This window comes from Neopelma chrysocephalum, unplaced genomic scaffold, assembly GCF_003984885.1.
Source record: "Neopelma chrysocephalum unplaced genomic scaffold, ASM398488v2 Primary Assembly neopelma1_26, whole genome shotgun sequence".
Taxonomy (NCBI): Eukaryota; Metazoa; Chordata; class Aves; order Passeriformes; family Pipridae; genus Neopelma; species Neopelma chrysocephalum.
In genome coordinates this window covers 5471202-5497529 of record NW_020897695.1, presented here as the reverse complement: position 1 = coordinate 5497529, position 26328 = coordinate 5471202, and the positions used below count along the sequence as shown (strand labels likewise).

At 36.2% G+C, this 26328-nt stretch overlaps 1 protein-coding gene across 2 annotated transcripts in view; it reads left to right on the top strand.

Moving 5' to 3' along the window:
* Nucleotides 1–26328, top strand: part of ZNF385D (zinc finger protein 385D) — a 423880-nt gene that overhangs the window by 149537 nt on the left and 248015 nt on the right. Inside the window, exon 1 of one of the 2 annotated variants that reach the window (XM_027675376.1) lies at nucleotides 18256–18280. The exons of the other annotated variant lie outside the window; for it this stretch is intronic. Within the exon in view, the coding sequence (XP_027531177.1) occupies nucleotides 18271–18280 (10 nt within the window). The 5' untranslated portion in view covers nucleotides 18256–18270. Of the gene's footprint in view, nucleotides 1–18255; nucleotides 18281–26328 lie in introns of those variants that run through there. 2 annotated transcript variants of the gene reach the window in all.

The window sequence follows — 26328 nt, the reverse complement described above, 5'->3', positions numbered from 1 at the left end:
GACTGGGAAATAACCAAACTAAAAGGCTTTGATGTTACTGGAATGATATTTGAATTCCTGCACTCGGTTAAGGGATGTGCTTAATATGGTCTTGAATAGGAAACCTCTTCTCAAACTGTAAGCTTTGTATTCTTTTTTTTGAGCTAGACATGAAGAAATCATCACTAGATACAATTCAGAATGATACATAAGGAGGTTCTTAGTGCTAAGCAGGCAGTACTGCTGGAGCAGGCATTTTCAGGAAACTAATGAAACAAGCTGGAATGTAGTGATATGCCACTAACATAGGAAAAACAGGGTAGGAAAGAAATACAAGATTTTTTCCTTCACACTATGAATTAACATTCATACTGGTACTTTGGGATTCATATTTTCACCATTATGCCTACCTCAGTCAGGGCTTGTAGTGAATTATCCATAGATATTAATTTATTTCATCTTTGTTTTTAATAAAGTTCTGTGCTTTTTCTATAAAAGTCTAAAGCAAAAACTAAACTAGTATTCCAACATTAAAAAATATTAATACTTTAGAACAATTAGTATATTCTAGAAATTTGCTTTCCTGTTTCGCTTATGCTGCCTCAGAGAGGCTTTCACAGTTAGGAGTGCAGAAATAATTGTAGATGCCCAATTTACACAGAGGATGTCGAAAGAGTAGCTCTTTCTGCCATAATCCTTGTGTGTCTTTGGCTCATATAGCTATATTCATTTTAGATGTTGTCATAGTAACTACTATATGTAAATCTGTATATTTACTAAATCTTTTTATGTACTGGTGGCCCATAGTATGTGTGATGTGAATGTCAGTTCTTTGTTTAAAGTCTACATGATGAGATATATGTATCATACCATATTTTTGGTATATGCATGTGCCTTTTAGTTTACATATATGCACACATCCCATGTTTTATGTACATATTTGTAATGAAAAACTTGAAACTTTGTTCCTGTAGCATGTAATAAGGACTATTGTGATAATATTTCCAAGTTAAAAAACCCCCAAACCTCTGTTCACTTGTTACTATGACAACCTCTTAAAAATACCTATACTGTTTTAAGAAAGGACAAAGCACTCACCAAAAAGAAGAAATTGTAGTATAGGATTGAAGTTTTAATAAAAATATCATACTTTAAATAAGGAATTTTCTGCATTTTAATGACATCAAAATTATATGTGTTTGACATGCAGGAAGCATGGGAGACATTGATAAGCATAACATGGCGTTTTACTTGCAAGAAGTCAGACAGGATCAGGAGAAAAAGGTCAACAAGGTGTTTGGTGAAGCTGAATGTGCACCACAGCACTCCAGTGTTGTCTGTGGAAGAAGGGAGGCAAAAAATACAACTGGTCCTGTCTCAAATATCTTCCTACTCTCTAATTGAACTTAGTTTTCAGTCTAGATCTTGGAAAGAATAGATAATGACAATTTTCATATTTATTTACTGACAGAAGAGTCAGAAAGGTATCAAAGTATTTGGTCTGAAAGCCATGACTGATCCATGTTTAAGCAAAGCCAAAGCCTTGCTCTGGAAGTCGGTGTATTTTTGTATTGAGTTGACAGTCAGACACCTTTGGAAGGGTTTTTGTTACTGTTCAGAGACTGGAAACGCTAAAACCATTTTCAAAAGACATGAAGACGTTGGTGGAGTTGAATGAATGACTCAAAGATTCAGGATAACTCACATTAATCAAACTGAATTGCTGTTTGTCAACACTGCTGTTGCATATTAGTGTGATCACAGATCTTGGGAAAATAATTTCTTCTGTGGCTGCTGAGGTCACTGTTAGGCTTTTTTGTAAGTCATATCCCTCCTATGAAAATGACTCAAACAGTAGGAAGACTTTTCAGGAGAATTCAATAAGTATGCACTCATTGGAGCACATTAGGAAGTGATAAAAAGTGAGTTCTCACAGAAGGTAAACACAGTAGTTTTATCCATGGTGAGAAAAGATCTGAGCATACTTTTCCATCGTAATTTAAAGAGAATTTATTTTCTTTCTTTTATGATTGAAAATACATAATATTGTCATTATAATTCACACCACCCAAATGATATTTTCTTATCATCAGATTACCAGACAATTACCTAACTATACTGATTCGGAAGTGGAATACATGCCATTTGTTTTTTCAGTTGTACAACTAAAATAACAAACCCTCAGCTATATGATAGAAGGGGGGGAATGAGTTGAGTGAGTGAACTAAATGCCTTTTCTATTTTTAGAAACAGTTTGAAAAAGATCCTAATTTCTTATCCTGGTGTGCTAAAATTCTGAAAAATGTTTAATATTTCTTTAAGCTTTTGTGGTTTTCATTTGCTTCAGGGAGAATACCGCGTGCCTTTTTTTTTTGCTGTGCCTCTTTATTTAAGAAGTGGTGACCTAATCTTATTAAAATTTACAGCCCACGTTTGGAAAACAAGGGGGAAATGTAGAAGGAAAACAGAACAAGAAGAAAACTAGAGATGAGACATCCCTGACAATTTCTTGTTCAGAGAAGGCTTTAGGCATGAGAGAAGATTTTCTAGCAAGGCTGAGATAGTTTATTTATCTCTGAAAACTTCCAGCTACTAATATACAAAAGTTAAAGTAAGGCTTTCTTGTAATCGTTTCAGCTTTAATATCTCAGGATTGCAAATTATTTTGCATGCAAATCTTTTGAGAGTAAAATTTGTAATACAAATGTATTCTTAGTAAAACAAGGCAGATCAGGAGTCACAATCAGCGTGGTTAGGAGAATATTCCAAAATCCAAAAAAAAGCTCACAGAGATATGGAAAATCTGCAGATTAGACTGTGTCAAAAAAAAAGATTTTTAAAGCCATTTAGTGGCAGATACTCATGTTTCACTTGTGAATACTGACAGTTTCAAGATTTATGGCAGTAGAGTATTACAATGGTTATGTTGACAATTGCATTGTAAAGGCAAACCTAAGTATTTTCTCTGAAATTATTGCAGTAATTTTTACTGTCATTTTGTGGTGGGTGAAAAGTGATATTTATTGTAACTAAAATGACAGTTTTAATAATCTACAAAAACGAATAGTTAATATATGCAGCCTTTTATTTCTTTCAAATGTAGGGAAATAATTTCTTTCAGAAACAGGGTTAATTTACAATCTTCTTTGAAATATTTTTAAAGATCATATTGATGCTGAAGCCTTGCACAACCTCAAATCATACAGTCTATTTGAGTAATGAAAGAAAAGGAGGTCCCCTTGTGCAATCATAAAAAGAAGTGTATGGTGTCGTTCCTTTTAAAAAAAAATGGGGTACAAAGCAGCTGATAATTTAAATCCTTAAGAAGCTCATACTCAGAAATGAAATAGGATATCTGTCACTTGAGAAAAAAAGGGAGTTTTTTTTGTCAGCTGAATTGCATCTTAATGCAAAAAGAAAAATTATATGATGTTGTATTTTCTCAGAAGAACTTCACAATTTCTGCTGTCTAAACTGTGTGCTTCCTTTAGGGCCTCTGGTGTAATTTACTTGAATTTTTACTTTTCTGTTTATTATTATAGAATCATAGAATGAACTGGGTTGGAAAAGACCTCCAAGGTCATCAAGTCCAAGCCTTGATCCAACACTGCCATGGTTACTAGACCATGGCTCTAAGTACCACATCCAGTCTCATCTTAAAAACCTCCAGAGATGGTGAATCCACCACCTCCCTGAGCAGCCCATTCCAATGTCTGATTACTCTCTCTGTAAAAAAGTTTCTTCCTAATATCCAACCTAAACCTCCCCTGGCACAGCTTAAGATCATGTTCTCTTGTCCTACTGCTGGTTGCCTGGGAGAAGACACCAAACCCCTCCTGGCTACAACCTCCTTTCAGGTAGTTGTAGAGAGTGATGAGGTCTCCCCTGAGCCTCCTCTTCTCCAGGCTAAACAACCCCAGCTCTCTCAGCTTCTCCTCATAGGACTTGTGCTTGAGTCCCTTCACCAGCCTTGTTGCTCTTCTCTGGACCTGCTTCAGCACCTCAACATCCTTCCTGAACTGAGAGACCCAGAACTGGACACAGTACTCCAGGTGTGGCCTGACCAGCACTGAGTACAGGGGAGGACTTCCCTGGTCCTACTGGCCACACTGTTCCTGATCCAGGCCAGGATGCCATTGGCCTTCTTGGCCATCTGGGCACACTGCTGGCTCATGTTCAGCTTCCTGTCAATCCAAACTCCCAGGTCCCTTTCTGGCTGGCTGCTCTCCAGCTGCTCTGTGCCCAGCCTGTAGCGCTGCAGGGGGTTATTGTGGCCAAAGTGCAGGACTCGGCGCTTGGCCTTGTTGAACCTCATCCTGTTGGGATCATCTCTCCAGCTTGTCCAGGTCCCTCTGCAGAGCCCTCCTGCCTTACAACAGACCAACCAACCAACTTGGTGTCATCTGCAAATTTGCTGATGGTGGACTCAATCTCCTCATCCAGATCACCAATAAAGATATTAAACAGGACTGGGCCCAACACTGATCCCTGGGGAACATCACTAGCGACCAGCTGCCAACTGGATGCAGCACCATTCACCACCACTCTCTGGGCCCGGCCCTCCAGCCAGTTCCTAACCCAGCACAGAGTGTCCCTGTCCAAGCCGTGGGCTGCCAGCTTTTCCAGGAGTATGCTGTGGGAGACAGTGTCAAAGGCTTTGCTGAAGTCCACATAGACCACATCCACAGCCTTCCCTTCATCCATTAGGCGGGTCACCTGATCATAAAAGGAGATCAAGTTGGTCAGGCAGGACCTGCCCTCCCTAAACCTGTGCTGGCTGGGTCTGATCCCTTGTCCATCCTGTAGGTGCTGTGTGATTGCACTTAGGATGGTCTGTTCCATAACCTTGCCAGGCACTGAGGTCAGGTTGACAGGCCTGTTGTTTCCTGGGTCGTCCTTGCATCCGTTTTTGTGGATGCTACACATACTTTCCTGATCTCTTTTGTTCTTACACTTTATGTGGAGTAACAAAAATATATTGGTTCTATCGAAAGTGGAAGACACTTTGTTTTACTGTTGTAAATAAAGAAATTAATTTTATCAAATGTGCCATGTAGTGCATCTAAATAGTTTTCTAAATTTTTCTTCCAATGACAATTTATTATAATTTAAGTATTACCTAAACTAAAATATTTCAGCTGCAGAACTAATTTCAAATGCAAAACTAAGTGTTCCATGAACTTCTCTGTTCTGCTGTCCACTACCTTCAATGAATGAGGAGGCAGTGCAAAATAGCCCATTACTATGATATTATTTATCGCACACTATTTGGGGATCTACATACAAATGCTCTTTTGCAAATAATTGAGTCATCCTTACAGCTGCAAATAAACACAACTGTGCCTAAGTTCAACTCAAATTCAAGAATGGTTTTTTTAAAATTTAGCCTTACCTTTTAAAGTTTATGCAAAGGCTGGTAATTCAGACTCTGCAGGAGGCAGCTGACATTTATATACTAATAAATATTTTTTAAATAGTCATAGGTTAGAGACATAAATGTCTTCATGAACCATAAATAACACCTGAGGATTTAATTGTAGTAAAAATTGGAAATGGTTAAGTCTGACTTGTGCAATGAGCCACATGGAGCAATTCATAGTTGTATTTACTGTGCTTTTATAGTTGAATTTATTTGCCACAGCCCTTGCCTAAACTCATTGCTGTCACTTACGGAAAGTTGGAATCCTACATCCTACAATATTTAATGATTTTTTACAACTGTATGAACTCTAAGTGGTGTATTATCTCCTTCTAAACTTTGATTTGATATCTGTCCATATCTACCCTGGACATGTGTGCATAAAGCGGTAAAGGAGAAGAAAGTAAATCTTGGTAAAATAACTTATAATAATTACATTTTCATAATTATGCAGGCTTGTTTTTCACTGAATGTTTTACATTTTTATTTGAAAGTTGGAATAATATGACATTATTTGTGTTTTAATAATTTGTATCTGTATCATAATTCTTGACCATCAAGTCTGTCACATTATACTTCCTGGCATAAATTGAGTAATTAATGTTCTAAATTCAGACTACCAAATGAAACTCTTTGTTAGTTGGTTTCTTGTTATTTGCTGTGACATACTGCTTTGTAAAGGAGGCTCAGGGGCTTATCTTGTACTTAAGTAAGTGGGTAATTTTTTCATGATAGAAGTTGATAAATTTCAGTTTGATTCCTAAGCTTAAGCCATAAATATTTGTTAAATATAAACATGCATTACTCACACATAGATGGATCTAATTTAATATCAAAACTAAATAGGGTTACAGTGAGATAGAGGTACTAAAAAGTTACAAAGTTTCTGTTGATACCAAAAATTAGAATAATCAGCAAATGCTTGGAATATTGTTGTTTGCATTTGACAGTGTCCATAGTGGTCTAGCACTGTGCAGTGTGAAAAATTATTCACCTTATTACAAAGATGGGGCACATCTAAAAAGGGGTACAGAAGATAAAGACACTAAATCTGGTGCCCTATAGGCCCTTAGGTCCAGGGTTTCATTGTCTCCTGAGACACTGCAGTAATGATCCATCAAGTGGGATCATGAGAAAGGAGTTTGGAGAGATCCAGGAGATGAGCGCCTTTGCGGTAAGTATCCTGTGAGAAATTAAGAGCCCTGAAACAAATGCATTGCATTCTAGGCTCACTTAAGTAAAAGAAACACTGATGTATTTCAAGCAAAAGTTAAATATGAAATTATGACATAGTTCATAAATTCATTAAAGATATGTTGAACTTTTGTTCTTTTGTACTCCTTTACATTGAGTTGAGCCTAAATCATCTCTGCAATAGAGCTGCACGGTGAGAACCTACATGCTGCTTGGAAACCTCTTTTTTCCCCCTAAACGTTCACTGTACCTACTTGCCTGTTTATTATGTATTCTTTGAGACTATTCACATATATGATTTCTGATTCTAAAGATTCTAAACCCTGGCCTTTATTACCACCCCTTATGCATTCCTTATTATATTTTAATTTAATGTTGTAACCCTTTCATCTCCAGTTATTAATTATTAATGCCTCTTCCTTCAATTGCTGCACAACTTCCTCTATTTTAATCATGAGACTGATTTCCTGGTATCGTTACTGTTCAGGCTCTTCATCTTCTTTATAGAGGTTTTTTTTAAGAGTTAGATATTCATATTCTCTCTGCTCTTCTCTGTTATTTTCTTATTCATTAACATAGTTCTACCCATCTTGGATGCCTTTATCCATTTTAGACTTAGATCTGAATCTAATTATGAGAAGTGCTTAAGCTTAAAGTGTCATCTCAGAATTACAACATTTACCCTGATCGTCCTTCATCTTTTTCCTCAGCACCTTCTGGAGCTCTGAAAGAAGCTGACCACCAAGGAGATGTCTAAATTGAACAACCTATTGGAAATAGGCAGGCTTGTTTATATGAAAGTTTTTTAAAAGAGCGGTTGAACATTCAAAAAGTCAAAAGCCATCAAAATGAACATGTATCTGTGGTGCTATGGTAGATGATCACAATTAGTTTGGTTCTTCCCACTCCCCCTGCAACACTGGGGGGGAGGAAGGAGAACATGGAAGGAAGGAGGGGTTGGGGGGAAGGTGTTTTTTTAAACTGTTTTATTTCTCACTCTTTGGCTCTTATCCTGTTAGTAATGAATATAAGTATCATCCCCACTTTGAGTCTTGTTTTGCCCATGAAGGTAATCAGTCACTGACCTCTCCCAGCTCTTATCTCTACTCATGAATTCTTAGCTGTTTTTTTTTCTCTCTCCTCTGTCCAGTTGCAGAGGGAGAGTGAGAGAGAGGCTTTAGTGGGTACCTGGTATCTGGCCAGGGTCAACCCACTGCAGAATCATCTTGAATTAGAAATGAAAATGAAAATATAAAAATCTGAAGATAATTTCATCAGATACCTCAAAGGTCATTTGTGATGTTCTAACTAAACCAGCAAATGCTTTTCCTGGTATCAGTGGCAGCAAAAACATGTTCCTGTTAGAAGAGTTTGACAGATTTCATCACAAGAAGTAACAAGAGCCGAGGCAGAAAAGGGAGAGATACTTGTTACTTAAGCAATAATAGTGAAGGCAATGTTGTGCAGCTAAAAGAAGGGAAGCACTTTAATGTGCAATAAATTTGCAACACTGATTTCATGTCATGTTTTTGCCAACTTGGCAGAGAATATTAGACTCATATTTGAAGGAAAAAAAACCTAAATATGGTTGTTTCTTAAATGTTCTTTGGGATAGAATAATTTTAAAATCTAGAAATGTTGTTTTGATGCATTTGCAGGATTTTCATTTTGTCTAAATAGGATTTGCATAATCATAGCAACATAAAAAGATAGAGCACATAAAATTACTTTTATAAGTAAGCACATCTGGTAGAGGAGATAAAAATACAAGATGACCTAATGTTTCCATTAGCTTATCAAGTGCTAGAATGTGCCAGTGTAACTGGCAAAATTCATAGCTTATGTTTATTGATCAAATCCTAAGAGTACTTTTTCTTTAGATTATGTACCCTTTTCCATTTACAATAAAAGCATAAAAGTAATTTTACATTATGTGAACTCATGTTCAGATTGAATGTGGCTGGAGGATGGAATGGGCTGAACTAGATAGACTGCCATTAACCTTGTGGACCAGATGAGGCTATGAAACAGTATAGGTGACCACAGATAATATAGTAGAAAGGACCTCTGATATAATTCTATGTATTGTTATTGCCAGAACAAGAGGTCACCTCCTCTGCCATATTCCTCCTGCCTTAAAATGAAGAAAATTTACCTCAATGTTTACTAGGAGAAAGAAGAATTTTGCTTATATTCTTTGGTTTTATTTGCATTTGGACCACATGTTACTTGTGTTCTTGTATTATGTGCTACCTCATTTTCTTCCTTGTATATTGGGAACTTAACCACTTGCAGTGATTAAAAGAAAAACTCTTTCATTCACAGAAATAAATGTACCACTGTCGAAGCTGTTGTGTACCTTGTAGCTAGGGCATGCATTACAAAGGGCTTTACTTTGGCTTGTAAACATCACAGAATGTAATTTTTCATGAGTAACAGAAAAGGCCACACGAGAGTAACTGACCAGTGTAAATATTTTTTTCTACATGTGCAGTGTAATTCATATGCTGTGCTACCTTACTGTTATAGAATCAGAATCTTTAAGGCTGGAAAATACCACTAAGATCAAGTCCAGCCACTAACCCAGCAATGCCACGTCTAGTAGTAAACCATGTCTCTAAGTGCTACATCTGCATGTTTTTTGAACACTTCCAGGGATGGTGACTCAACCATGGCCCTGGGCAGCCTGTTCCAAAGCTTGACAGAGGAATGAGGACCCTGCTAAGCCTTTTTTTGTCCAGGCTAAACATCCTCAGCTCCCTCAGCCACTCCTCACAGGACTTGTGCTCCAGACCCTTCACCAGCTGCGTTGCCTTTCTTTGGACACTCCAATACCACAATGTCTTTCTTGCAGTGAAGGACCCAAAAGTGAACACAAATTTTCTCTCTTTGTGTGTAGTTACCACAGCAAGTAGTAAGATTTTGTCCCAAAATATTTCAAAATTGTGACATTTTTTCAGTTCTTTTAAGTGTTCTTTTAAGTATTGTCCTGACAAACAGATTTTGTCTTGTCTAAGGGTTTTTAACTCTCCCAGAATGGCTCTTTAATAACAGAAACTATTTTATCTATGATATTAGTTAACTTCTGACACTGTATGCCAAATGGAATCTAAGCAAACATACAAATCCTTCTTTTTTTAAGTAATAAAGGTCAAAATGATTACTGAGAGTCTATTCCTTATGTAATAGGATGTGTAGGATATCTAGTGAAAACTGGTTTGAGACATTGAAAACAAGTTTTCTTCTGTTTCTGCTCGATGTCAGATAGTCTTTAAATCATATTTTCACTAGAAAACTAGTTGAAGGTTAAGACAGGCAAGAGTGCATGAAGGCTGTGTTGTATCTTGCAGAAACTCTGCACAAGTGGTGTTTTAAGCATAAATAGTCAGCATGGTAAATAGTTCTTTTTTTGAGAAACTTAAGACATGACAAATTGTAACTGCAGATGGTGCAAGTGAAGCTGTTAAATAGATTTCCTGTTTAAAAAAAAAAAACACAAACCAACCAAAACTTTTTCTTTTTTCCATTTTAAACCTCAATAAGCACTTGACTATTTCAGCAAGTTAAATATGTATAAGTATTTAAATGACATGACTGCCAGTTTAACTTGACTTTCAGGGACTTCACTTTTTCATAATGAACCCATTCTGTCCCAAGGCAAGCAGAGCTGAATGAAAAACACAAATTCTATTTCATAGAAAAAAATCAGAATGTAAATATTTGGCTCTAAATTAGAATGAAATTAGAGTTCAAAATATATTCCATAGAAAATCAGTGAGTATTGCCACTCCACTGTAGTCATAAGCTTTAGTAATGTTTCAGCTGGAGAAGAGATACTCACCTGGAAATTAACATAAATATCTTTGGAATGTTCTACCATTTGGTTATACTCTGCACATAGGTCAGAACCTTCTGCCTTCATTTTCAGTGATTGGTAAGGCATGGGATAGTTATTAAATATTATTAATGACCCTACCTTCAAACCTGCTAAAGCTTCTTTCAAATTAAGAAGCCGGATTCTGTACCTGGGAGGGGACAACCCTGGATGTTTGTACAGACTGGACAATGAGATGCTGAAACGCAGTGACACAGAAAGAGACCTGAGGCTCCTGATCGATGGCAAGTTGGATATGAGTCAGCAGTGCCCTGACAGCCAGGAGGGCCAACTGTGTCCTGGGGGCATCAGGCAAAGCATCGACAGCCAGTCGAGGGAGGGGATTGTCCTGCTCTGCTCTGCACTGGAGTGGCCTCACCTGGAATATTGCGTGCAGTTTTGGGCACCACAATATAAGAAAGATATTAAGCTGTTAGAGAGAGTCCAAAGGAGGGCAATGAAGATGGTGAAGGGCCTTGAGGGGATGCTATATGAGGAACGACTGAGGTCACTTGGTCTGTTCTGCCTGGAGAAGAGGAGGCTGAGGGGAGACTTCATTGCAGTTACAACTTACTCGTGAGGGGAAGAGGAAGGGCAGGCACTGATCTCTTCTTTGTGGTGACCAGTGACAGAACCTGAGGGGATGGCCTGAAGTTGTGTCAGGGGAGGCTTAGGTTGGATATCAGGAAAAACTTCTTCTCCCAGAGGGTGGTTGGGCACTGATACAGGCTCCTCAGGGAAGTGGTCACATCACCAAGGCTGACAGAGTTCAAGAAACATTTGGACAATACTTTCAACCACACGGTGTGACTTCTGGGGATCGTCCTGTGCAGAGTCAGGAGCTGGACTCAATGATCCCTGTGGGTTCCTTACAGCTATGCATATTCTGTGATACCGTGATTCTCCTAAGATTATATGTATTTAAATTAAGCTGCAATTTCTATCTCTACATTCATAATCAGAAAACTTTGAATTTAATCTCAGACATTTCTCCTCAGTTTATGAGGGTTCTTGTTGGTATTTCATCTGGACTTACTGCTCACCATGAGTGTAAGCAGACATATTTTTTGCTGCTAGGATGGATGTATCTGTGTGTTGTGATATTAAGCTCAAAAGTTCTTGCACATTTGTCAGTGTTCATGTCTCTGGGGAATAATAGCTTGTGCTTGTTCTTAGTTCTGAAAGCAGAATATCTCATAAAACCAGGAATATGTTTTTCATTAGTTTTGTCTTAAAAGTGGTAATATTTATAATACTCTTAGATTTCATTTGGATGCTCTCCCTGTGAAATGACATGGCTAACATGCGTTTGGAAACAGTTACCACAGTACTCTAGATTGCCATGGTGTTTCCCTATGAACAGTGTTCCTCCTGTTTATGGCTTGATATGAAAATGCTCACTTTCGAACATTTTCAGATGTTAATGTTGTTTGTCACTGAATATACCGGGAACTAGTTGTAAAATTCCCAGGACATCTCGAGCTGTGAATCCGGATGTTTTATCAGCGTGTTCCCTGTAGGCATCAACACTGGTATTAATATTCAGGGTTTTCTACCTATTTCTTCCATCATTGTATCAAACAATCTGTCTAATAGTTTTAATGTATGTTTAGGATAATGCTAAATTAAACATGCTACACAAATATGTGATGTTATTTATACTTCAGTAAAATATTTACACTTAAAGGAGTTTGGGATTTTTGTCAAATTCATATAGCTGCCCAATACCAAAATAACATTGCTTTTAACTTCTAGTTGGTATCTATGTTTGTGACAAAAACTGGTGACAACTGACAGAATAGCGTTAGAGATATTTTTTCTACTAGATAGAAATAACAAGTAAATTGGTACCGCATGGTTTTATATGTTCTGCTGAAAATATAGTGTAAATCAACATAGTTTGATTGTTGCTTTGGGCCAATTATGTATCTGATTTGCAAAGAGTAAAGAAAGTGAAGGAAGAGATATATTAATCTTTCTGTTAAAGTCGTTGGCAAAGTCGGCATACATTTTGGACCGGAAGGATTCCTCAGATGTTTTTAAGGTATGCTTCTTTAGAGACTTTTAATTTTTTTGTTTCTTTTGGTTAATATAATCAGGATTAGGAGCGGTTAAGCTATGTTCTATTCTTTCATGTGCACTAGTGGTTATTGTGCAGGAATCATGGTGGTTATCCTTTGTAACTGAGGGCCTGAACTCAGAGTTCTTCTAATATAGTCTTCTAATTGAGCATGGAAATCCTCTTTTTATGATTTGTTTTGGGTTTTCTTTCACCTGTTATTTTTCCCATTTTTCATGTTCTAAAGCTTTTATATTTTTGAGGAATAAGAAAGTTTGGATGGAATTACAGATAACAACTTTAAAATTCTGAACCACAGGTCAAATCAGAGCCCTAGGAACATGTTTGTGACATTTGCATATTGGAGGAAAATTACATATTCAAAGAGCAGTTACTGAAAAATATCCCAGAGTGATTGTGCAGATCCTTGCTCTTTGATTGGCTAATGATAGGTTTTAGGCAATCACAGTAAAAGGAATAGTACATTATGCAGTTATTTAAAAATTAACTTGTGCAAATCAGACATATAGTCAACCAGAATGCAAGGAAATAGATACAATTTGAGGAAAGAAGTAGTCAAATTATTTCAGTAAAGTAACTACCCTTCTGATTGGAAATGATTGATGTGTCTTTTTTGAAACTAAAAAAATCATCTTCCAAGAATGACAAAGCATGGAGAATATGAGTGTAAATTTTAGGCCAAACTATACATAAGATTTTTTGGGATTTAGAAAAAGATATGCCATCTTTACCAGCTCCATCTACATGGCCAGTTGAACAAGCAAACGGGTTTTAGTTTTGCTCTTAATTCAGATTATAAGATGTAAGCTGAAAGGCTTGGACACTACTTTTTGTAATGGAATGTTCTCACAGTGAAGAAACCATTTCCCTTTGTCTCTCTGCTTCTTTGACTTTGAATTTATTTTTCCTGAAAAATAAAACCGAGACAAAAAGTCCAAATAGCAACTTGAGCTAGCCACTATAGAAATATTTTAAAGGTGAATTTGATACTGCTACTTTTTGTTAAATGACCTTGTGTGTGTGGACAAGATCAGAGAAATGGTGGGTCCTAACGGCTGCTCTACAACAGTTTCAGGTTGCTAAAAACTGTGAGGACCTCCTTATCTAGTCTATTGCTAGAGAGCAGGCTGATTTTCTCGAGAATCTTATAGATGAAAAAACCATTGATTAGTAGGTGCATTCCAAGAAATGTATAGCAAACATGTAATTTGAAGGTTAATATCCACACAGGAATTGACTAGAGACTGTTTTTATTCATATTGTGTTTGTCATGTGAAAGGTGATTTAAAATTACAAAAGAATGTAATTTTTTATTTCCTTTAAATCTTCACTAGAGAATAAACATTGGTTGTTGCCAGACTTTTCTCTGTCATTTTCTTGTTCACACTCTTCCTTAATTTTGTTAAATACATACTGAAAATAAAATGCTGACTGTTCAATCCATACAAAGGCATTTATTTAATTCATCCCCTCCGAGGTTCATCTTGGAAAAACAGTCTTCCAGCTCTAACTGCTGGTAAATAGTTTGCACTTTTAAATGCAAAAACTTTAGAGGCTTGCTTTTGTAAGTCCCATCAACTTCCTGTTTAGTGGTACTGCCTATGAAGGGATTTCTGTGTTATTTTGGATAAATGGGCTCAAAGAGAATTGCAGCTGTGCTGATTTAATATTCTTCACCTATTTTAATCAATTAAACATCTGGCCTTCTGACTTTTCATTTGATAATTTTGTTTAACTTTTTGGTTTTGAGATACAGCTCTACCAGAAAATTCTGCCTATATCTAAAAATATAAATGATGGTTGAATAATGGAGACCTACTCGTATGTAGACTAGAGACAGTGAATCTCACCGTATTATCAAATGCATTATTCCAAGCATGGTATGCAGTATGCTAAATGTAGCTGCTGGACCTAATATCCTTTCAGAGTTTTCTGTGGGACAAACTGCTTCAATAGTTAGACTCCAGAAATCTTATCCAATTTTAAATGTAATACTTGAGGAACGTTGTGTTCCTCCTTAGAGTTACAGAGAGACTGTGTCACTGATCCAAAAATTCAAAGATCTGAAAAGTAAATCTAAGCATGTGGTATCATCTGCTGACAAGAATAATGAATTTCCAATATATGGATTTAAGTCAAAGAAGTTCTGCATGTTTATACTGAAATAATGTTCATAGATGTGCAAATAAAAATTACACACAGTGGCTAATTACCTGTTAACTGTTACCTTTATTATACTACAAACATCTTGCAAAATATTATGGTTTAACCCCAGGGGCCAACTAAGCACCACACAGCTGCTTGCTCACTCCCCTGCAGTATGATGGGAGATAATCGAAAGAATGTCAGTGACAAAACTCATGAGTTGAGATAAAGACGGTTTGGTAGGTAAAGCAAAAGCCATGCACATAAGCAAAACAAAACGAAGAAATAATTCACCACTTCCCATGGGAAGGGAGGCGTTCAGCCGTCTCCAGGAGAGCCCGGCTCCATCACACGTAATGGCTACTTCGGAAGACAAATGCAATTACTCTGAATGTCCCTCCTGTCCTTTTCTTCCCCAGCTTTTATACACTGAGCATGATGCCATGTGGTATGGAATGTCCCCTGAGTCAATTGGGGGTCAGATATTCTGGCCGTGTCCCCTTCCAACTTCTTGTGCACCCCCAGCCTGTTCATTAGTGGGCTGGTATGAGTAGCAGAAAAGGCCTTGATGCTGTGCAAATCCTGCTCAGCAATAATGAAAACAATAATAATGAAAAGAACTTCAGTTATTTTCTACTATTTTTTGTTCTTGTCCTTTCTTTTTTGTTTCTCCCCGGGGTCTTTATGGGTTCTTTCCCAAACTGCAGAACTGCTGGAATTTAGTGCTAACATTCACAGAAGGCTCTAAATCTTCGTACTGTTGAGGGAAGTAGCGTGGCCACTAAGCACACGGAGCTTTAGGTTTTCAAGAACAAGTCCTCCTTGGAGTGTCACTGTGTTACTTTGGGGAAGCTAGCAGCCAGAATGAATTACCTACAGGAAGATTGCACAGAAAAACTGTATGAATTAGTTCATTCTTTCATCAGGCTGTATTTAGCACTGGGTTAGGAAACATAAAATTCATAGATAATTTTTTTAAGTCCTAGTAAAGACATCCTCTTATTTTTCTTTCAAACCCTGTTCCACCAGGTGGAATATTCTTAGAAGGACTCCACACTCCTCCCAGTATGTCACATGTTGCTGTTGATTATACTAAGGAAGAATAAAATCTAAAACTTCCTTCACTTCCAAACTCAAACTGCATCCAAATTAAGTCCAGTTCAGTGGCATAAATTGGTGACAGAATTTTTATTTTTACATATTCTTTCTCTGCATTTTAGATTTATGTTTTATTCACTTAAAAACATTTGGACTACAATATGTTGTCCATTAATTATTAACATATTAGAATAGCGATTATTTTCTGTATTCCTTTCAACGTGTTTATTATCTCCAGTGAACATGTGTTCTGTAGATAGACTGCCGATCACAAGGGGTTATGTAGAAAGTAACAGAAAGGGCAAATTGTGTTATTCTAGCACCAAGGAGATATGATCACAAGTGACATTCTTTGAAGGGCTTAACTGACTGGTATAGCTTAGAGTAAATTGCTATTTTAACAGTGCAAAGGTGCTGGAATCTGCTCTCTAGCACGTTCTACTGTAATACAGCATAGTTCAACTCCCTTTGCAATGAGCTCTGCCACTTGTGCTCTTCTATGAAGACATTAAATAATGACTGAAATTTAATTACTATTTGACTGGCAGTCAATTGGCTGTGATTTATGATGGAAGGGTTTCCTATTTGTAGTCCATCAGTTGTCATCATAAAATGTTGTTGCACTAATTGGCATTTTGACCAACATTTGGTAAGTATTAATCCTGTGTCTTGCCACAGTATTCTTGTGGGCCACACTGGTAGTCCTCTTCTTCATTGTGGCTAGCAACTAGGTGATTCTCTTGCTTTTGTGTGTTGGAGAAACTTATTCCTCTTTATTTCTGAGTTTTGCCGTATGTAACATAATTGACTGAAAATGAACGATTCAGGAATGACATCAAAATTTTGCAAGATGAGACTTATTGTAAAGAACCCTACAGAGAGATCAGTTCTAAATTAGAAAAATATCCATGCATGACCCAATTTCTGCTCCTGATCTTTTTCTAAATGTTCATGACATGGATTTATAAGACAATGTGGCAGGTAAAGGCACATGCCTATTCTATAGAAATGTCAAAGAATGAACAGAAATGGAAATAATGAACAGTGGCATGATTATTTGCACAGAAAAATAGAGTTAGTATCAACAGAAAGGGATGAAAATATTGCATGAATAGCTGAGAGTCATGCAAAGCAGGAGAAAGGAGGATGATTAGGAAGGGTGGGTGTCTCACGTAACACTGTGAGATTTTTTTTGATGTATTTTATGATAAATTGGGGGAAAAGAAATGCACTATTCTTGTCAATATTATCTTTGGTTCAGGTGATATCATGTTGGAATACAATCAAAATATAAGTGCCTTTGAAAAGAAACAATGAAAGTCCATGACTAGATTAGGTTTCATTATTAACAAGTTAAGACTTGTTAATAACACATAGGCTGTACCTTAATTCATTTTCATAGTTTCTCATACTTACTTTGTTTTTGAGTACACAGAGCCTTTATTTCAATGAATAGTAAGTAAAGTCCTGTTATTGATAAAGGAAAATCCTGTGCACTGCACCTCAGGTTTAAGCTTTTAAAAAAAGTTGTCATTGCATAGTTCAAGAGAACATAAGATGCTCAATGTTTCTTTGCAGTAAATTGTCAAAGACGAATACCAATTCCATACATCAGGTTTTTTTCATCAGCTTTCAACAGTGAATACAAGGTTATGGGAAAAATAATAAAAGAAATATGCATTTACCACCATTCTTCTTGCTTATTTCATAAAGTAGTCATTAAAATCCAATGTTGCCTACTTATTGTCAGGTTCTCTCCCTACTGTTTGTGATAGCTTTAGAATAAAATCTTCTATATTTTGTCATTTGAAACTCCTTTATATGCAAGTTTTCCTACAACAAAGGCAAGGAGAGTAATTTTATTAAAATGTGCCATATTAGATGTCAATTACAGTTCATAATAAAGCTTGAGAACCCCCCACCCACCATTTACCACGTGGTTTTTTAGATGCTAAATGTGCATTTTAAAGGCAAGAGCAGAGAGCTCTCCTGTTCTTCAATGACACCAAACCCAGGGGCTCCAATACGCGGCAGCCAAACGCCTTATAGAACGCGACATGAAAAGCTTCAGATTAACTGTATTTAGATGCACTGGTTTGATGTAACAGCAGCTTGCTTGAATTAATGTCCTGTGACAAGCCCTTCCTTGCAAACCTTTAGAAGCAAACTGTTTCTTTGTCTACATTTTAAGCTTGGCTACAGCCTCTGGTAGATTCTGCATTGTTTCTCACATATTGTTTTTTGGAAAAAGTCGAATCATCATCTATGAAGGACTAACTACCCAAAGGGTGTAAACCCAATTGCTAGTGGTTTATTCAGCTTTGACACTTCTCAGTGTGATCCTTACTGCCTTTTGTAAAACAAGCAGACAAGGGAAAGGCTCCAGAGACTTTCTTCTATTTATTCTGTAATAGTTTTCTTGCCACAGGAGGCTTAAGAAGATTTGTACTGCCTGCTTTCTTTTCATTAGCAGTGAGTGCAATGCTGTTGGGTAAGTTAATGTGTGAGACTATAAAAAGAAAAGTACAAGAATTTGAAAAAAGGTGTATTTTCTCATTAATCCATTTTTAATGTTATTTTTTCTTGATTTATTCTGTATGGGGTGCAGAGAAAAATAAAGTAACGTGTAGCAGTTTAGATATTTTCAGTTGTTCTCAGCCAGACAGAGAATTAGAATCTAGCTGTTTCTTGAATGCAATACTATGCTTCACTGGTTTTTGGCAGCAGCATGTTAAAATTCTTGTTATTAGACTGACAAAGAAACCTGATTGAATTTTCAACACAATCATACTTCCTTGTCATGAAGTGTAATAATATTTAATGATGTCTTTGTATTTCTGTATGCAAAAAAAAATGCATCAAGCTTTGAGCCTTACTTTGACCACTATATTGCACTAACCTTCTATACTTAAAGTACCATTAAATGATTTACTCTGTATTTCATTCTGAATGTTTACTTTAAAGAAAATTGAGCATGTTTGTTAAAAAAACCCCAAGTTTGGCAAATGGATTTGTACTTTTCTTAGTACACTAGCTGTTTGTGTCAGATTAAAATTTGACTCAGCATTTTGATGGTTAGTTTTGTGTGTTGTGACAGTTAACATGTAAATATTGTTATGGATACAGAGAATAGAATTTTTTAAAAACATAGGACTATTTTTATCATTTTTCCAAAAACTCTGGGCTCATAACATTTGCAAGGAACACAGCAGAATAAATGGCAAATATAAATTAGACTTAGAGATTAATCCTTTTAGGAGGTTAGAAATTTGTGTCTGATGGATTGATGGGTGGTAACTCATGCAGGACATACATGTTTTCTTCATATATGAAGAATGAACCTGATGATAAATGTTAACAGTCATTAAAGGATTACTGTTTGCTACATCTCTGAACTTTTTAATCATTGCTGCTCATCAGCAGCAAATGTAATCTACTTTAATTTTTTTGTTGTCTGGTCTGTTATGCATGTTTGTGGGCTTCTCCTTTGTCCCCAAACACACATATAAACTACTCTTCTGGGATATAAGGAATACAACAATGACTTAAGAAAAATGCTGATAACTCAGCTAAAGGAATTATATTTTTTTTTCTTTTTTTTTTTTTTAAAGTGAGTAAACCTAACAACTGTTCTCTGCCTGGTAGACAAGCAGTTCAATATTTCTAAAGCAAATCTTAGTCAAATGTATACAGGCAGGTTGTGGGGTTTTTTAAATAACAAGTTTTATTGTTGAGGTTTTTTTCCAGACAGTTACTAGTATACTCTTTGACATTTTGAAATATTCACGCAGAGATGACTGATGATAGATGTAACTCAGCACTATCTCATATTTATAGAAATCACATTAACTCCAGCCACACTTGTCAACAACTCTGCTCTTTTGATTCCCAGTTGTGCAAGAACTGTAGCTTGAAGCATTATCGGTATGTGATATAATTAATCAAGAAAACATTTATACTCTGTTTTATTTTTATTTGCGTGCCCATTACTACATATTACCGGACACAGTTGTTCAGCCCTCAGAAAACGACAGTCGCTGCTTGGTGGTTTAATTGTATTCTATTTCTGCTGTTTTAATAAGACAGAGACATGATTCACTGGAGGCTAGCACAGATCATACTCTAAAAATGGCCCTTAGTCATTAGAAGTTGTATAGGGAAATAAATCTCCTTTCTTAGACAAACAGTTGGTTCTGAAATAGAATTTATTATAATTTTGTAAGATGCAGGGTTTTTTTGTCCAGAAAGTATTTCTTTTCCCATATTTGATCATGCTGGTGTTTAATTTTTGTTGCCTACAATAGCCTAGTTATTTGGAAAAGGGAGCTTCTTGCTAAATCTGCAAATCTACTTGGTGGTGGTGCAGGGGCACTTACAGTTTGTTGATCAAATTCTACCAGATAACTGCAAAATGATGTTTCCTAGCATAATAATCAGAACATCTCTGCATAGTAGAGTGAGCAAACATATGTACAAGCAACACATGAGCACATTTTAAAAAATTTAATATGATTAATCTGTTACCCTCCTTCCTTTATGAAACATGCATTAGGGCTCTCACAGCTATTGGCTTTCTTATTCCACTTCCTTGTCTTGCTTGCATAGACCTATCTTCATTAAAAGTTTTATCCCATTCTAAGCATGGGATAAAATTCTTGCATCACTGAAGTCAATATCGACATTTAGCACCTGAATAGAGTCAATTTATCACATCATTAACTTTATGAAATAGTCCAACTTGCAATGTGGAAGTCAGAGGAAGAAGGGAAATTTGCTACAGTGATCCAAGCCTAAAGTTTTGGAGCCATATCCTACAGGAGTGGGCAGTGACACAGAGGTTCTTATACTTGAAAGGAATTCAGCATAATTCTGTTTTAGTTCACTGTACTCTACATTTCAAATATTTCTGAAAATATTTCACTTAAAAAATACAATGAGCACCTTGAGAATGCCATTCATAAACCGATAAATACAGTAGTTGTATTTCTGCTGTTGCAAACAGTTAAGTAGCATTTTCTTTTTCCTTTTAAAGGTCCTAGCTACATACATTTTTTTATAAGACATGTTATATTTATAGAAAAAAAAAATCTTTTGCATGGCCCAAATATAACCTGTAATAATTTTTTTGTAGAGACTATTTTAACTGTCTCCAAGGACTCCGATCAGCATTCTTCACTCAAACTCCTGTTGAGTTCAATAGGCATTTTCATGATTAAATGAACCAGTAAGGAATGTTGAACAGAGCTAGCTTATTCAAATGCAAGCAAATCTTTTAGACTATATTTTCACTGGGGAATTAACAATCTAGATATTACACACAGAAGAAGCTTAAGCTTTTATGTGGTATTTGGGTGCCAAAAAGATGGCATCTATGATTTTAGAGCTATTTGTTATTTTGACAGTGTGTCTCCAGGCTACACTGCACTGGATAAAACCTTAATTTTACATAACAAATAATAAAATATTGCTGCTTTACTGTCTCTCTTCACATGATTAAAAGAGATTACATTTGCTTAACATCACTTTGCATTAGTTCCTGATGCTGTACCTGCTATTGAATTCTACTGTTGATTTTTGAAATATGTGTATAGAATTTGTCTTCTTCCTATAACACAGACTCCAGTTGCACAGTGAACTGAGAGGTGATCATCTTATCAAATGTTATCCCACCATTTAAGTGAAAGAATAATCAAGAATTTGACAAATAGCCTGGGAAAGAGTTCCTAGTGTTCAACTAAAATTTTCAACTACAACATGAACATGCCAATACTTAGATTTCAAATTTGCTTCTATCAAGAACTACCTACCCATCTATTGGATGCTCTTGCAAGAGCTGCCTTTCTTGACTTGCATAATACAATTAGGAAAGTGTTTTGTAGGGAAGAGTAGATGATAAATGGTGATCAGGTGATTGCTCTGTTAATAAGGACATTATGTGGGTTGCTGAAAGGTAGATAGATAGGTAACTGAAAGATGAGTAAATAGGATGCTGAGGAGGAATGCTAGTTAAGGATACAATATATTTCCATTGTTCAAAAACATAAAATTTGCTAGGTTAGGAAAATTCACAAACCACAGTTTTTAATAAATGTGACAGGATTCATTGCCTTTGGAGGTTCCAAATATATGAAAGGAATTTGCTGTTTAAAGAGAACTTTCATCGAGGAATAAATTTTCCAGACCATATGAGACAGATTTAGTGGAAACCTCTATAATTAAAAGCATTACATCTGTGATGCTTGTTTAGTTTAACAATATTGTATTGAAGAGGAAAGGATTCTTTCAGATGTACTGATTTACTTTGGGGCATTCTGCCCCATTGTGATTAGAAGATAATACTGCAAAAACTGCAATTTCTCCATCATATTGTTGGGATGCTAACTTGACCTTTGAGTATAAGAAAGTTCTTTATGCAACTCCTTTTTATATAATTTCAGGTCTCCACAGTAATGGTGTAATCAGCTCTTTATCCGCGCTGAGGTTTCTGTTTCAGAGCTCCTCCTGGCCCACTCCTTGAAATAGTGTAAGATAGAGAATGTTTATTGCTTTTATGAACAGACCTCTACCTTCCAGGATTTATTTCTCACTCCAGGTGGAGACTACTCTTTCTACACATATTCTGCTTGTCTTTTTCTATTTCTCTATCCTTGATGCTTCCTCAAACATTTATTCTCAGCCAGTTGTTCCTGTCTTCTTTTCATTCCTCTGCTGCATATAAGAGCAGTTGCTGTCACACATTCTCTTTGTGTACTGTCATGTGCTGTGGGTAAATAAATAACTTAGAAATAGTTTATGGACTTAAAATTTGTGATCAGGCTCTGATATTCTGTACCACATGACAGGAGTGCAAATAGAAATGGGAATTCAAAGGAGTAATATGTGTTTCAAACAAAAGTGAATACTAATTAGCACCAAAATCAAAGCTGAAATGTATCTTTCATGAACCTGAGTCCTTTACATGAGATGAAAACATGACATATGTGTGTGTATACATATGTATCTCATATAAAGAATATATATGTCTCATATGTTTTAGATAAATACTAAACTGGAACAATTGCTGTCTGAGAGCAACTGTTCTCATATGAATAAAGTTCTACAGAGAACTTCACTTTTTAAAACCATTTCAGTTTGATCTGACAGGTCTTGATAGTTGGTTTCATGGGAACTGTTGAGAACTTTAATTCAAAGCACTATTATGTTGAGCTGCATTACAGCTCTAGCTGCATTCCCAGATCAACAAACACTTCTCTCACAGGCTTACTTGAAAGATTTTAGCAAGGTGTTTATCTGTGATAAGTCGTTATTGCTTCTGATATGGGAGGTCCTTGGTGGCCAGCCAGAGAATCTTTGTCTAAGTCATTTGTCCTATTCAAGCATCTTTCACAATAGCTCTCTTGAATTCAGCAGATTTATATTGTTCAGGCTTGATAAGTGGTTCGTTGATCAGTTTTCTTTCTATGAAGAGAGAATGCAGTAAAAAAGCTTAATCTATGCTACTTTTACTTTTCCTGACTGAGAGTAATGCAATATGATACACCTATTTTTTTTTTAAGTTTCTTAGGCTAGACCTGAATGGGTACATTTTATGGTCCATTGACATAATCTGTATATCCGTTCATACTAGAACTGAGATCCTTTTTATCAAAGTCCATCTTTCATGTCACTATATAGAGATTTATTTTATGATTTTTCTAAAACAGAGAACTGGAATGGTACCATTAACACAGAAGACAGTTCAGTCTCCCTGTCATTAGACTGACTTGGTTCAGCACCTCTTGCATGATACAGCTGCATAAATCTTTAACCTCTGTAGAAATACCCTTTAAATCAAGAACAATAATTGAAAAAAGGATAAATGTGCTGGAATCACTTGAGAATGCTTCTGTTCATGATGTTGGGAAGTGTCTATGAACAGTCAAGCTGTTAATAAACATCTGTGGTAATTCACATATTTAATAAACATTTACCTGGTTTTGACTAGTCTCCACTGATTTTCAACACACAAAAAAATAACTGTTTCGCCTGCTCCATGAGGTAGCACAAATTTTTTGTATTATATTATTGTGTGTTGATCTTTTAAAAGCTAGGTATTTTAACTGAAGAAATCTATAAGATATGGGAGATGATCAAAATTACTAGCATTCCTATGGCTTAACTCAGTTACTGCTAGGCTTTAGTAAATGGTAATGTGCATGTTCTTACCCAAACTGTTCACTGAAATTTAGCATCTTAAATAACATTTCTAAATTTGGACAAGAATTTTCTGTATCTGCCATATTAAGCACCTGTCTTCCTATACAGCAAAACAGGTTTGTAATAGTTGGATTTGGAATTCCAGATTAGTGTCAAGAAACTGAATCCTCTTACAGTTTACTTCTTGGCTTTAAACAGTGATCTGTGCTAGGAAAGAATGACTTTGTTTCTATCAATTTGACTGCCGAAGGTCCTTGGGGCTACTGAGGATAAGGCTGATAGGTTGGAGGGAAGGCTGTTACCTTCTCACAGTTCTGAGATAGATAAAGTTCAAAAATATCTTACAGCTGTAACAAAGGAGAAGAATTTCTTTGCATGTTCTGAAATTTATTCCAAGTATTACTTTGAAGTATAAATTAGTCCACTAAAAATAATTACATGAGTGCTTTCTTGGCTGGGAGAAGGATGACCTATATATATATAAATATGGCTTACTGGGCATGGGAATGAATGGCAGCTAGAGAATCTGCTCCGAAAGAAAACTAAGACTGCAGCTATCTTTTCATCAGGACAGGTTTCTGGCACTGTTACCAATCTTGAATGAATCTGGTTTTACTTGCTGTTAGGTATATTAATTAGCATTCATTTTTTCTTTAATCAGGCCATTTTCTTCTAGATATATCAGAAGTACTTTTACTACATAGACATCTTGTTGTTATAGTCTCCTAGCAACAGAAACTGACATTTGCAATCTCAGGAGTTCTGTGTCCAAATTACTTTGAATAGCCTTAATTTTCCACAGAATTTCTAAAATTTAATCAATCTTATCTTTTGTTAGTTTGATTTTCTAACAAAAGCATATGATTAAGTTATTTCCTGAGCCTTGATTAGAGTATCATCCCAAATGTGAGTATTTCAGATCATGGCACCAATAAAATATCTCAACCCATTCTGCCTACATCTTGAATTAGTCAAGTTACTAAGATGTATTGGTTCTCAAGTATCCTCAGAATCAGTGATCTTCAAGAGAACTCCAGTTATTCTTTTAACTGACAGAGAACCTCTGCAGTTACTGTTAATCAAAGCCATTGATCATTGTTAACAAATTTTGTACCGGGTGGTCTCACTGCCTGACATTTGGAAGTGGAAACGGAAGGAAAGTTGAAATATCTATTTGCAAACTTCAGAATACTTTATGTGGTCATAAAACTGCTCTGTTACACATCTAAGTAGATAAATTAAGAGGCAAAATCTGGAAGCAGAAAAGACATGAAGTATTTGTTTATGCAAAACCAAAGCGTATCAGTAGAGAATGGTGACAGTTACAGATCCAGATCATACACAGTGCAGCAAGTAGTCCACTGAATACTCTGCAGACATTGACAGCTTTTATGCTCTGAGACTGGCTCCCATATAGCTGCCTGGGATTACAAATAGACCTGAAACTGTTGGCATCATCATTAATGTGTATGCAGCAAGTACCTGTACAGTACATCCAACAGAGTTGTCCTGAACTGTAAGGTCCTAGTCATGTGTGCTGTAGTCATGTCCAAAATTGACTGTCATGCAGTATTCAGATTACAGCAGCAGTTTTGCAAGGGTATCTGATGTTTGGATACTCTGGAAAAATGTTTTTTTCAAAATATTCTAGGGTCAATATTTCAGGAAGAAAAGTGATTAAATATGGGAAAATTTAGAGGCATGTTAACCCTTGGATTGGACATCCTCATAGTGATCTCTGAGTTCACCTCAATTCATTGTGATCAATAGAGCCATTGAATGGCTGAATTGCTATGTTGGTTGCTTGCTTCTTCTGGTCTCTAATGGTCTTTATGCAGTCATAAACCTTCCATTATTTCTACAGGATTTCTGTTGTGCTTGCCTCTGGATCAGCCTGTATATTATTAAAGAGTAGGTACTTCCAGAACGCAGATCCATTAGTTCCTATCTATCATTTTATACACATATATAAACAAGTATTTAATGTAGTAGTGGATATGGAGGGATTGTGCTTCTGCAAATAGGTTCATAGATTTTCATACATTTTTATTACCGTAGTGTAGACAGCAGTGAATTTTTCCCTGTCCCCTGTTAAACTTCTAACTCCCCAATTAAAAAAAAAAAAATCAATTCCTCACTCTAGACAATTTTATCAGGAAGCAGTTGCTGGCATTAAATTATGTGTTTCCCCCTCATGGATTGATACAAAACAATAGATATTTTCAGGAAAGTGGATGTAATGCATGTAGTAATATGACAGTATTGGGGTTTTTCTAGACATTTTACCTGCTTCATCTCTGGGTTCTTCTTATTTTTTAATTTAAGTGCCATGTGGTCTACTAC